The following is a 14164-nucleotide window of genomic DNA, read 5'->3' on the forward strand; positions in this document are numbered from 1 at the left end:
TATATATATATATATATATATATATATATATATGCAAAACTAAATATATTAAATTATCCCAAATATTATTTATGGTTTTGCTTAATAAAAAGTTAAACTTTCAATTTTAAGAGTTAGGGATTGAATTACATTATGTAAGGTTTAAGTCAAATGAGATTTAATAAATTTGTAAATTTAGATTTAGCAAATCTAGAGTTGAAAATTGGAAATTATTTGGCATAAAAATTATAAAATATTGTTTTATATTAATAAAATATTTGATTACTCATTTCAAGATCTAAGATTTATAAGAGAGAGAAATTCATAAATTCATTTCAACATGTGAATGATGGGATCTAATAATAATGGTGATGATTTATCAAAATAACAAAATTTCAAGCCCCCATAAATCTTATTGGCATTTTTGCGCGCGAAAAGTTAAGTTATCATGAATTATAGTAAATGACTAATGACAAATCAATTCACCAACAGAAACTAAATAGGGTTAAAATAACTTAACGATTTTATTTTGCATGAACCATGGTATCAATATTAATACTCTTAAGAATGGGGTTAATGGCTTTCTGAGCAACTTTTAAGATTAATTACATTTTATGTAAACCTTAAAAAACTTTTGATTCAGGACTTTGATGTCTCGTTAGAAAAGCTACTTCTAAGATCATAAGCATGCATGATTAATGATTATAAGAAAGCTTAAGGCTTCTTAGGTCAGTAGAATTAGGTTGATTCAATAATAGAACATAATTTAATCACCTTTATTTGTTTGATTATTAGACTTACATATGCAATGGAGCTAAGACTAACATCTCCACAATGTACTCATTCATGTTATTAAATCTGTGGATCTAACATTATGTGGGTTTCCAAATTAATAAGTTGATATTTATGTAGGTATACCTTCATATCAGGACCCATGAATGTGTGTGGTACATTCGCAATGGATGTTTGAGGTAAATAATGAGAGTTGAAATTGATTTTTTTTTTTTTTTTACAAAAGGTGATACCGAAGGCAATATGTGTGATATGAATATGTGATTTCACCGTAGAAAACTACACCCTCAATCACTTTGTCACGAGTAAATTTAAAAAATAAAATTAAACTGTAACTAAAATCAAAACTTGCACCTAAAACTAAACTTCAACTTAAAACAAATCAAATAAAAAAATTAAACAAGCCAACTTAAATTTGAAAAGTAATCAACCCAAACTCTAGCCAATTTCTACATAAATTTGAAAGCAAACAACATGCAACTCTACACTTAGGTTATGCATAAACCTGATGTCGAACAACCATCAAACACAACTTAACCCTTAATCAAGGATCCTAACTGTTGCCTGCTCCCCACTCGACCCCTAGCTCACTTGGATCTACCAAGGTCCTAGCCCAAAGACTACCAATCTTAGAGCAGTAAGTAGGACATATCGAATTCAAGTGCCCTCAACACTTACCTTAATCAATTGGATAGGTGGATGCTTCTTATTGGACATTCCCTAATTACCTATGATGAGCCTCCACTCATCACTAGTCTACTTTTGTAGTATTAGATCAATGCTCAGTTTAGGAGTAATCTAGGTTTAAAAGGTTAAACAATCAATTTAAGAGCAATTTACATATAGTCACATAACTGGGACTATTCTAATTTGAATAAATTCCATTTCAGGGGAGAATTAAATCTAAGTCATATGCATAATGAATGAATAAAATACATATTATCTTTATATTTGCCAAAATATTATTCAGATTATCTTTAATGTGCATTAGTAGTTTTACTAGTATTTATTTGATCCTCAACATGATGGATGAGATCGACATAAAAGCAAACAATCTCTCACATTAATGATGAATAAAATGACTTAAGGAAAAAATCACTTTAGGAATATACAGCTTAATAATTTTGTATCCACTCTTAGAATTTATTGAGGGTTGAGAATATTTGGAAGTATTCTTTCTTCCTCATTTTGATGAATTAAAGAAAGATAAGAGGAGTCTTTGATAATCCTTAAAATTTCTATAAACTATTCAATAAAAAGCTTGACAAGTTCATTAAAGGTATGAATAGTTCCTTTTGGGAGGGAATAGAACTAGGTGCGTGTTTGACCTTTATGGGTGACAAAAAGACCTTAGCAGAAGAGTACATTAGAGGCTGGTTGTAAGTGCATATATTTATATATTACGTGTTCATATGGATCAGCTACCCCATCGTATGAATCAATACTTAGGAGCTTGAATTTTGTTGGAATAAAATGTAGGAGGTTTATCTCAGCCGAACATGGAAACACATAGTATTTACAATGAGTAAGAAAATAACTTATGACATTCAGAAAATTCTTCTTGAATCATACATTATAGCTCATCACGAATTACAACGGGGTTGAATCGAGTTTCCCATGAGTATTGAAGGTTTGCAATTTGGTCCAGCTACATAAGATGGATGTGTAGAACTGAAAATGTATGTTAGTTCAATTTCCCAGCCTGGTCGAGGAAGAAATTTAGTATTAGGATTCTTGATTAGTAGTTAATATTGGGGTAGAAGAACCCCATATGTTTACACAAACAGTAATTGTTGAGCTTCACGTAGAAGCTTAGGATCTTATTTTGAGATTCCTCAATTATTCAAATGTGGTTTTTAGGGGAAAAAAGTGGAATCTTCCCCAACAAGGTGATTCTTATAAGAGAAAAAAAGTAGAGGTCTAACGTCATTGACTTTGAGATTGTTCCATGGAATGGTGGATATTATACTTATTAGTCACTGAATGAGTGCTCACACTTTATGAAAATGAGATTTTTTATCACAAACAGAGCCAAATGATTGTACACTAGAAAATTTTTAAGTGTAGGAAAATTTCAAGCCCCAGCTCAATATATTTTTTCAGCGCACACACACAAATAGAGATAAAATAGACAACTATGTATTTTACATGGAAACCCCTTACAAAGGGAAAGATCAAGGGACTTAACCCAATCAAAATAATCAACTAAAATATTAAAAGTGCAGATGTCCACTCTTTTCCTTATTATGTAAGAGGGGACTACAAAAAATTGGCAATCATACCTATGTAATAATAATTTGGCTACAATAGTCCTAGTTGTGCTACACAAACTATATTTGGTGGTTATAATGACAATAGTTTACTGCAACAAATGTTGGTGGTGTGGATATCTTTGGTGATCGATGATGAGCTTTGGTGTTTGACTGCTATCTCAAGTGACCACTGATAATTCTTGTGACTTCAAGTGTTGAGTTTTAGTAACCAATTCACTATATTCTCTTATTCTCATCCTTCAAGTGAAGAATGATGTTTTATTTATAATTTTGAGATGAGTCTTTCAGTAAGTTCGATCAATCTCCAAAATAAGTCTATTGGATGATCAATATTGATTCTCTTAATCACTGTGTAGTTTTTTTTTTATAATACTTAAGTTCTTTTATGCCCATGATTTGACTATAAACATGATTAATGTATCAAAACTTTCAAATACACTTAAAAGCTAAAATGATGATAGTTTTTTATATGATATGAAAATTTAAGATTGGTATAAATGTAAAAGATAAAATTTATGTGTTAGATATGAAAAAGCACATAGAAAAGCAAGCTTGTGCTTTGGTTAGTGCACAATATAAATGTAGAATTATGATAATTTAAGACATTAATTGAAAGCTGAATTTTCCAAGTTTCTACTATATTTTAGATGGGCTCCCATGTTCCTCGAGACAAGAGATTAAGTGCTTAAGATGTGTTTAAGGCCTAGATTTAAAATACAGCACATGGCATTAAACTTCCTCGGGCTGTATTTAAGTTTCAGTTGCAATTAAATCCCATGAAAAATAATAATTACATGCGGACCACTCAAAATATTGATATTTATAAACTAGTCATCGATGTTTTTTTTTTTTTTAACTATCAAACCAATGTATTTATACGTGCTACGATCAAACTATCTAGATTTTGATAAAATTGAAAAAATGTTTGTTGAGATTTTATCGTAAATTTAAATATTTGAGTGGGCATTTTAAAAATAGATGAAATGGGATGATTGATTTGTAAATAACAAATTTTCGGTGGTCTGTATTAAATTTACCCTCTCAAAAAATAAACTCATTGTTCTTAAATAAAATAGTTTGGGTTTGATTCGGTTGATTGGATAAGTGAGCAGAATACAAATAATTTTTTTAGCTCGATTTAAAAATAAGTCGAACGTAAATAAGAATCTATCGATCATGTTTGGCTCATTTTGGACCTAATTAATGAAATAATTAAATAAATAATATTATTATAATTGATGAGTCGTCAACAAATTGTTATGATCAAACACAAATCTAAATGTATTTTTTAATAAAAAACTTATGAATCAAAATTCATGATCATCTAAGCTCCGGTTTCATAAAATTTCAAATCAACGACTCTAGAATTAGTTCAATTTGAGTCAAATTAAGCCTTAGATCAATCTATTGAAGCTCAAGCGGAGGATTTTGATCATGAATTGAAAGGTCAAATGAACTCCAAATTTGAAATATTTGTAATAAAGTTAAGCTTCTCGATGAGGAATTTAACAAGCTCAAAATTCCTCAATTAAGAAAACATTAAAGCACCCAAATCCTTTAAAAAAATTATATAACATCAAGAGGAATCAATACGAACCATCCTATCAAATAGTTAGAGAAGTTAATACAAGTTATGCACCACAATACCATAATGCCTCCTCTACTTGGCATGTACAAAGAATAGAGGAATCTCCTAATGAGATCCTTCGACTTTTATGTGAAGCTTGACAACTGATGTAAGTGCAAACTGAAGAAGTGCATTTATCTCAAAATCCACTAGCTAGAGGCTTTAAGAAAAAAAAGAGAGAGATTTACATAAGTACCACTCAATTTTAACGTATTTACATATATAACTACTAAACTTCAGTTTTTACATGCATACCACCATTCTCTGTATGAGAGGGTGTATTTCACATTTTAAAAATTATGTTGACACTATTTTTTAATGTGATATGAAAAATTAGGTTGGTATAAATATAAACAATAAAATTTAAGCATTACATGGTTCCCTGGCTTATTAATACAAAATGATAAATAAAAAACCAAGCATAATCAGTAATGAGATAGTAATCTAAATCTATTTTTTCTGAACAAATCAGTATGACCCCCCTTCAGAGTTTGTTTTTTAGGCGAGTAGATACCGCTAAAGTTGGACTAATCCCGTGACTCGAAGGTACCTCGAGGGAAGCCTCGGTTGTCTCTATTGGCATTACGATGAGTCATTTGAACGTACATTATCGAGTCAACTTGGGTGATCTCTGACCAACATAGGACGGTCCGTCTTTTGAGCCGTCACGTCCTTTTTCGGTGGGCACAGATTTGTTATGTCATTCCTACTTAAGTCTCTTAGAATTCCTCTCTCACATTCCAGACCACAGTGATCGGCTTGCTTCGCGCTCCCCCTTATGCCACTGATCGTCTTCTTCATCTTTATCATTACATCAACCTCTTGAGGTTTGATCATGGACTCCATTTTATTCGGATTTGATCAATTTTGATACTGTTGGGTCCGTCTTGTTGAGTCAATCAATTTGACTGTAAGTGTCGAAATTAGAATTTGGAATGACTTTTAATCGAACTCTTAATATTTTTAAGGAAAAGAAATCTCAAAGTTCATGTCATAGTTGAATGAAAATTCGTTGGTGGAATATCAGTATATTGGTAGATATTATATAATAAATGTAAAGCTAAAATAATTAGCTGCATGAATTGTTATATTTAATTAAACTAAGATCACAATTATTGAAGTAGAGAAAGTCCAGGAAAATGGCAAGTGGCTTCTATTGGATGTCCCCTAAATTTACATGCTCTGTTTTAATAAGAAAGCCACATTTTGGCCCACAAAGAAAGCCAAAAAGAAAAAAACAAGCAATTGTTGACTTTGTTTTTACGTTTTGTATTGTTCGATTTTTATTTATTTTTTATTTACATTAAACAAACACGGTATATACAAGATCTTGAATTTAAAGGTCTATTTATGTTCTTACCAAAAATGTAGGAGGGCCAGTACATATTAGTTGAATTCTAATTTATCTTTTGATGAGCACACCTTGAGAGTCGGAACTCAGAGAAGTAAGAGAATGGTAGAGAGCACGATAATTTTACCAGAAGAAGCCCGAGAGCCAGTCGCTTTAATCCTCTTGAGATCACCTATTTAAAGAGGCCTAATTAGAATAATTAAGAAAGATGAGAATTGTTATAGTAATCACTCTTAATAGAATTAATGCATAAAATTTGAATTAATGGTCGTCATAATATCTACAGAGAGTAACGGTTTACCATAACTTATTAGCTTAAGTAAATACTGTCAACTGGCCGGTGATCAATCGTGTCGGTCGTCATACTGAAATCCATTCATTCTAAGGCGGTGATTGGTTGGTCTGAATTAAATCGCCCGACTTGACAAGTGATATGGTTTAGCGGTTTTGTGGGACCTATGGCTTCGGTCGGTCGACTGATGGGTCGATCTATTTCGTTGAGCGAGTCGTAGCTCATTTGCGGTTTGGCTCAAGTCTTACAGAACTCATGTCTCGTCTGTTTGATCAGTTCGTCGCCTTAGTCGGATCTTCTCTCTTGCAAGGTCTTGGGCGGATCTTATCGCTGTCTATACAGAGTATCCAACAAGACTTGTTGTCGGGATGATTTGCATCTTATCATTGACAGATTTTTGTCGCTACTTGTAGTGGTCCATTTCTGGAGATTTGATCTATCCTGAACATATTTAGAGACGCGTATTCACATTCTTGGCGTTAAATTGTCAGTTGATCGCTTTCCCTGAAGGTAAGCTTCATATTCTCTGTTGTTCGTTCTCTTTGAGATTTGTGCCGACAATTTTAGTTATGGAATATCAAACTATTTTTTAAAATGTTTTATAATAAAAAAACACTTATTTTATAAAAATTTAAATTATTAAATTTATTTTTTATGCATCAAACTAGATAGCTTAATTAATATTTTTCATAAAATATATGAGCATAGTATTAAAATGTTTGGGCAATTACATGGATACCGCCAAGTCCTATGTATTTACATGTCTAACACTTAAATTTAGCTTTCTACATTTATGCCATCCAAATCTCTTCTATCATTTTAAAAATATCATTAATTTAATTTTTAAAAATTGAAATACACTTTTCATGCATAAGTAAGAAGGCAAATAGGTAAAAATAAATAAATAAATAAATAAATAAAAAGGAAAATTTGTATATGAGAACTGAGTGGTATATATGTAAATCTTCCTCTGATAAAAGAATTACAGATATATCTCTCAATATACGCAGACCAACATATAACCTTAAACGAGGAAATTTCTTTCTTCCAACTGGCTCAAGCTTCTCCCATAGTGAGAACAGGAAGACATAGAACCCATCGTCTCTCTGTAATTTGGCTTTCTTCCATGCTGCTCTGCTCCTCCACCTCCAGCAAATTAGAGATTAAAGAAAAACAGTGTTGTGCTCAGTTCATCCATGTCCTTTCAACCGAAAACTGAATCAAATTCAGAGATGGAAACGAACACAGAAGATGAGAAGAAGGCAGACTCTGATGAAGCAAAGCTTTCTCAACTCGGCTACAAGCAAGAACTCAAGCGCCATCTCACGTACATAATCAGCCCCTCCTGTTTCTGCTTATAACTGCTCTTTTTTTCTCTCCATCTTTCTATTTCTGATCGATCATGTCGGAATGAAGGATGTTGGAGAACTTCGCTTTCTCCTTCTCCATCATATCAGTCCTGACTGGGATCACCACAACGTACAATACAGGCCTTCGGTATGGTGGACCGGTTTCAGTCACGTTGGGATGGCTGCTGGTTTCATTTTTCAACGGCTGTGTGGCTCTATCCATGGCGGAGATCTGCTCCGCCTACCCCACCGCCGGCGGCCTCTATTACTGGAGCGCTAAGCTCTCCGGACGCCGCTGGGCTCCTCTTGCTTCCTGGATCACTGGATGGTAATCTTTTCATTCGTTAACTCGTCCTTCCCCTTAAATTTCTAACTCGATTCATCTCTTCTCATCAGTTCCTTGTATCTATCTGCAGGTTCAACATAGTTGGGCAGGTATTTATAACTTATAAACCACTTCTAAATTTGGATAAATTAATCTCCTTTTTAAGAAAATTCATGAATTTCAGTGGGCAGGAATTACCAGCATAGATTTCTCATTAGCACAGATGCTGCAAGTGATCATTCTGCTGAGCACTGGAGGAGCAAATGGGGGCGGATATTTGGCCTCTAAATATGCTGTTTTGGGCTGTTATGCTGCTATCTTAATCATCCATGGCGCCATAAACAGCATCTCAGTCAAGTGGGTCTCCTTCTTATGCCAGTTGGGTGCTGTATGGAACGTTATAGGTGACGCCAATCATTCTTTTTAGATGAATAATATGATCAAACAGATCAAATTAGCTGAATAATATGAATATATGAGTAGGTGTTTTCCTGCTCACAATCCTCATCCCTTCTGTGGCCACCGAGAAAGCAAGCCCCAAGTTTGTGTTTGCTCACTTCAACCCTGAAAATGACGCAGGAATTCATAACAAGTTCTATATATTTGTTCTCGGCCTTCTTACGAGCCAATATACCATGGGAGGATATGATGCTTCTGTTCATATGGTATAATTGAAACAAAAAGTTCTAATCTTTATATAACATGTTTGAAATAACTTTATGATTAAATTACAGACCGAGGAGACGAAGAATGCTGATATAAATGGGCCGAAGGGAATAATCAACTCGGTGGCCATATCAACTGTTGCTGGCTATATGTATTTGATCAGCATCACATTTACAGTGAGAAACATTCCATATCTCCTAAGAAGTGATAATGATGCTGGCGGCTACGCCATTGCAGAGGTTTTTTACCTTGTCTTTAAGAACAGATATGGAAGTGGAGTTGGAGGAATAATTTGTTTGGGATTTATTGCTGTTGCAGTCTTCTTCTGCGGCATTGGTGCAGTCGCTAGCAATTCCAGGTCAATGTATACAAAACTTTAATTTTTTACATTTATATAGCACAAATGTTTCATATCACATCAAAATTACAACTATTTTAACTTGTAGAAAAGTGAAATACACTACTTCATGCATTAGAAAGGTGGCATGTGTGTATATATATATATATATATATATATATATATTTATGTATGTATGGAAGTTTAGGTGTTAGATATGTAAATACATTGGAATTGATAGTTATGCATGTAAATTTTTGTTAACATACATGTATTTTATTTGTGATTGCAGAATGACTTATGCGTTTTCAAGGGATGGAGCAATGCCTTTTTCATCACTGTGGTGCAAAGTGAATAAGGAGGAAGTTCCAGCAAACGCAGTTTGGCTTGCTTTGGCCATCTCTTTCTGCATGGCCACTACGGTATGTCAACATAACTCCAGTTATAGCAAGATAACACTATGGTGATAATAGAATAACAAGATGAGAGATAATTTAAAAAGTGAAATAGAACTTTTTCATGCATAAGTAATGTGGCATATTTGTAAAAAATGAAGTTTAGACATTAGACATGTAAATTCATAAGAATTGAGTGATAGTATGTATATAAATCCTCCAAAAAACTGATGTTGCAGTCTCTGGGAAGCCTGGTTGCATTTCAAGCCATGGTTTCAATAGCAACAATTGGGCTCTACATTGCATATGCATTGCCCATCTTGTGCAGACTGGTATTGGGTAGACAGTCGTTTGTTTCTGGTCCTTTCTCTCTCGGCCATTGGAGTGTATTATGCGGCTGGGTTGCGGTGATTTGGGTGGCGGTGATAACTGTCCTCTTCTCCCTCCCGGTGGCTTATCCGATTGAGAAGAACACTCTGAACTACACTCCCATTGCTGTTGGTGGAGTGTTCTTCTTTGTTTTTGCCTCTTGGGTCCTAAGTGCAAGGCATTGGTTCAAAGGACCCATAAGCAACATACAGGAATGAAAATTGAGGGAATTTTCTCATCAAATTTAGAAGTTTGTATGATGCTGCATGGGATCATATTACTTTTGGTTCATGGATAATGGCATGTTACACATTGATTCAAAGGAATAAATTTAATAAATTTCTTGTTGTAAGACAGGTATAATTGGATTGCTTTTGATTCAATAAAATTTCTTGTTTATAACTAATTTCTTTAACACATCTTATTGTTAGCTTGGTTATGTTTCTGATGTGCAAAAAGAATGGAATTATCAGGATTGATTGAATTGTTAAATGAGAAAAAGCAATTGTGTGGTGGCATTAATAAGGTTAATATATAACTTCACAATTTAGAAGCTAAGAGCAGGTGAACATAAGGTGTATTCTAATCATAATGTTAATTTATCCTGAAATTGGGGATTAAAAATCATGTTGGCACATAATGTAAAGTGTTAAAAACAAGCTTATCAAATTCATAGACATTAAATTCTGATGTGGATGGTGGCTAATAAGAAAAGTCAAAATTGAATGTCTTATTATTGAAAAAAGGATTTTAATATTCTTAATAGTTGAATGCTAAATTTGGATAATTTTTTTAAACAATAAGTTGTCTATCAAGCAATGGCCAATGTTCAAAAAGAGAAAATTAGTTTGGTAATTTAAAACATAAGGTTGACAATGGAGAGACTCTAGGAAAGATTGAAAATGAATCAACTACCACTTGGGATAAAATGAATATTGTAAAAGAGAAACACTCAAAATTTGGGATAAAATGAATATTCTAAAAGAGAAACACTTAATATCTCGATTCTAGAAATTTATAATACATGATCTTCTTTAAAACTTCTCTATTTGCTATCTCATTATTTTAAATAGCACTCTATTTGCTATCTCATTAGCCCTCTCATTTTACATAATTAACCTTAAAAAGTCTTATTGACTTTTGATTTACAAGCCATGGCTCCTTTAGTTAATACTAGGTGGTTTAATAGTCATTCTCCTTAATAAACTTAGTTGAAGTTATTTCTAATTTAATAATTAACTTTTGACCTTTATTCATTAGTTCTACTTAATTTTATGTATACTAGTAATCATCCTCCAGTTTGAATTGATTAATCATGCATCCACTTCAGTGGGCCCTATTTTTTATAGACATAGTTTTCTATAGTTTATCATGATAAACCAATTCCTTTCTCTAGATTTAATCTAATCAATCATAAGTATAATCTAATAAACCTTTTAAGTTTTTAATTAATTTTTTTACACGTCATTCCACCTTAGGGAGGATTGTTCCCATTTCTTGGTTCTCAACACCACTTTAAAGATTAAAAAATATAAAAAATAAAAAATATTAATTTTATATTTAAATCAGTAATATGTAAATTATAATATTTCTTGGTTTTAAATTAAATAATTTTTTATCCATAATTTAAATAACAAATTTGAGTTAGTTCGGAAACCACACTAACTTAGTATACATCATATGCTATAATGAAAATTATCTCATGCAAATTAAGGTGAGGGTATAGTTTGAATTACATTTTCTTTTTTTACAGTTATGTGGTGAAATGGTAATTTAGCATGGTATTTGGTTATAAATATATGCACTAAGATGGATAAATCTTCTTGCTTTGTTTAAATCAATTAAAATGCTAAAAATGACTATTTAAATTGGTATTGGGCTAACACAAATAAATCTAGAGAAAATTAATGTGTATTATTCTTGGAAATTCATATTTATTTAGTTTTAATTTATTTGTTTTTCTTTTAAAATTTGGAAATTCATGTATGCATATGGGATGGAATCTTGGAGATTAAGAGTCTCTAAAGTGTATAAGTATAACAAGATAAAAGACTTGCATCTTCATTTATGTATAAACTTTGGGCATGGAATATATTAAATGAATAAAGCTATACATTTTGATTTATTTTTTCTAATATGTATTGTGGAATCTAATTGCACATAAAATTTTTTAAATACCTCAAATTTCCAACATTTATTTGATGGTTGTGAAAATTATTTATTCCTTAAAATTTATTACATGATGTGATCCACCTAGAACCATGATTGAACATTAGAATTTGTATGGATCTAACTCTTGTATTGTGACTTACAAGCAAATTATTATTAATTAGGACTTGATTTTAGAAGAAATTTATGCATTGTTTATTCCCAATTCAATTATTCTTAAGATAACTATCATTGCTTCATATATGTGTATATAGAGGTGTATATGTAGTGATATGACTACATAGCAATCATAAAGTGGTAACTCATTTTAAATTGGTGAATAGTTTTAGATGAAAGCCATATGAGTCACCATATAGACTTAAATTCCTTTTCTTATTATGATATATACTTAAATTACTTTTAATCAATTAACACATATAATCCATATGAGTCGCCATGTGGATTTATAATCTTTTTCATATCATGATGGTTGAGCCTCATGGGGGTTTGGGTGGACAAGTCTTAGTCATAGGGATTTGAGTTAAGCATGAGTTTTGGTAAGTCATTATTGTGGATAATCACTTTTTTGGACATCTTGAAAGAGTGGCTAAATTATGGAATGGTGGCTTGTAGATGGCTTCGATGAAGCTAGGTGGCTTGCATGGAAAATTATTTTAATGATTTTTGGGTTTTTTGTGTGACGTGGGGTCCAAACTTGGACATTTCTCATCATGGTACATTATACTTTAGGTTTGATTAAATCCTTAATGTGGTGAGGAGATTTAAATCATGTCATGAGAGTTTTTTTTTGGTGTTATTTTGGCTTTGATTTTGGTGGGTGGACTTGGGCTTGGGTTTGAATTTGACGAGTTTGGGCCCTCTCTTGTTTTTGAATTTATGATGGTGGACTTTTAAGTTTATCATGATGGTTTTTTTTTTTTTAAATTGGTTTTGTCCCTTTTGATTTTTTGTTTGTGGGGAATTTTTAAAAATTTGATTTTAATTTTGATGATGGAGTGTATGTACGTATGATGTGAGTGTATGTGAACGTGTGTGAATTGTAGTGGGCGTGATGTGCATGTGTATGTGTGTGTGAATGTGTAGGAATTGTATTGGAAGTGTGTGCATGTGTATGTGTGTGTGAATGTGTTTGAATTGTAGTTGGGGTGATGTGTATGTGTCTGTGTATGTGTGAATGTGTTTGATTTGTAGTTGGGGTGATGTGTATGTGTCTGTGTATGTGTGTGTGAATGTGTGTGAATTGTAGTGGGGATGATGTATGTGAATGTGTGTGAATTGTGGTGTATGTGTGTGAATTGTGGTGTATGTGTGTGAATTGTGGTGTATGTGTGGGTGTATGTGTGTGGTATGTGTGTGAATTGTGGTGTATGTGTGTGCTGTTTGAAAGAATTAAACTTCTAAGTTCAAAGAGTTTTCTTAAGGCTTCTTCAATTCTTATGGGAACTCATCTTAAGTTTCCATATGTTGATTCCAACCAACGCAACTAAATTTTAAAGAGTTGAAACCACACATATGAGACTACAAAGAGTCAATAAATGGTTTGAATTTTCTAAGTGGTGTGTGTCCTAATACTAGTCCTCTAAAAGAGTCATTAGAAAAGTCAAATGGTTAGATCCTGAGCTTTAGAGATGGAGATGAATCTCACAAAAAAAGAGAACAACAAATGGACCACCAATAGTTGTGGTGTACTAAACAAACACACCGCGCGTATTCGTGTCGACCAAAACAGAATCTGAAGGAATTTTTAAGCAAACATACTCATGACAAATTACAAATGAAACCAAATTTGAGATTGAATTTGAGTTGAGTCTTCCGCTCGTGAATCCCCAACTCGATAGAAATATTTGAGTTGGAAGTTTGAGAATTCTCGTTGGGGATTTGAGGTACCCAGTGAAAAGGATTGAATGTAATTTTTAGTTTATGTTTTTGACTTTTTTTGTTCATTCATTTTTTTAAAAGTTTTGATCATTTTTTGTTTTGTGATTTTGAGTGTCAAAATTGTCAAAAATTTCTCGCTAAGAGTTTGATATTTTGGTCAAGTGATTTGATTGGAAGATTAGATCAAGCAGGAAAGCACAAAGACACATCCAACTCAAGAGCTAGCCAAAGAAGAATAATAGGAAGAGACCATTCTTTATTGTATCTGGTCCGCACGATAGGGAGCACACTCCCTTTCAACGCATTGATGTTGCTACTGAGACACCCTGTCTCAAAGCATCGACGTCAATAAAGAAAGTATG

The 14164-nt window shown here is 32.6% G+C and overlaps 2 protein-coding genes across 2 annotated transcripts in view; both read left to right on the top strand.

Moving 5' to 3' along the window:
• The window catches only part of LOC110037540, a 39780-nt gene extending 32392 nt beyond the window's left edge, over positions 1-7388 (top strand). The window contains exon 7 of the mRNA XM_020742238.1: positions 7325-7388. Within this exon, the coding sequence (XP_020597897.1) occupies positions 7325-7336 (12 nt within the window). The 3' untranslated portion in view covers positions 7337-7388. The remainder of the gene's footprint in view (positions 1-7324) is intronic.
• Positions 7389-7498: 110 nt separating this feature from the next.
• Positions 7499-10104, top strand: LOC110037531 (amino-acid permease BAT1 homolog). The gene is made up of 8 exons (XM_020742200.1): positions 7499-7641; positions 7731-7991; positions 8080-8098; positions 8173-8392; positions 8472-8653; positions 8723-9012; positions 9284-9413; positions 9626-10104. Exons 1-8 carry the CDS (start codon positions 7511-7513, stop codon positions 9971-9973), a joined length of 1581 nt encoding a protein of 526 aa, XP_020597859.1. The 5' UTR covers positions 7499-7510; the 3' UTR covers positions 9974-10104.
• The last annotated feature ends 4060 nt before the right edge of the window (positions 10105-14164 follow it).

Source organism: Phalaenopsis equestris, unplaced genomic scaffold (genome assembly GCF_001263595.1).
Source record: "Phalaenopsis equestris unplaced genomic scaffold, ASM126359v1 Scaffold000002, whole genome shotgun sequence".
In the NCBI taxonomy this organism is placed as follows: Eukaryota; Viridiplantae; Streptophyta; class Magnoliopsida; order Asparagales; family Orchidaceae; genus Phalaenopsis; species Phalaenopsis equestris.

Excerpts from the sequence above, each read along its gene's own strand:
- LOC110037531 (XM_020742200.1), top strand. The coding sequence starts at position 7,511 with ATGTCCTTTCAACCGAAAACTGAATCAAATTCAGAGATGGAAACGAAC. Across the intron at positions 8,393-8,471 it reads TGCTGTATGGAACGTTATAG|GTGTTTTCCTGCTCACAATC; the intron begins GTGACGCCAATC and ends ATATATGAGTAG. Across the intron at positions 9,013-9,283 it reads GCAGTCGCTAGCAATTCCAG|AATGACTTATGCGTTTTCAA; the intron begins GTCAATGTATAC and ends TTGTGATTGCAG.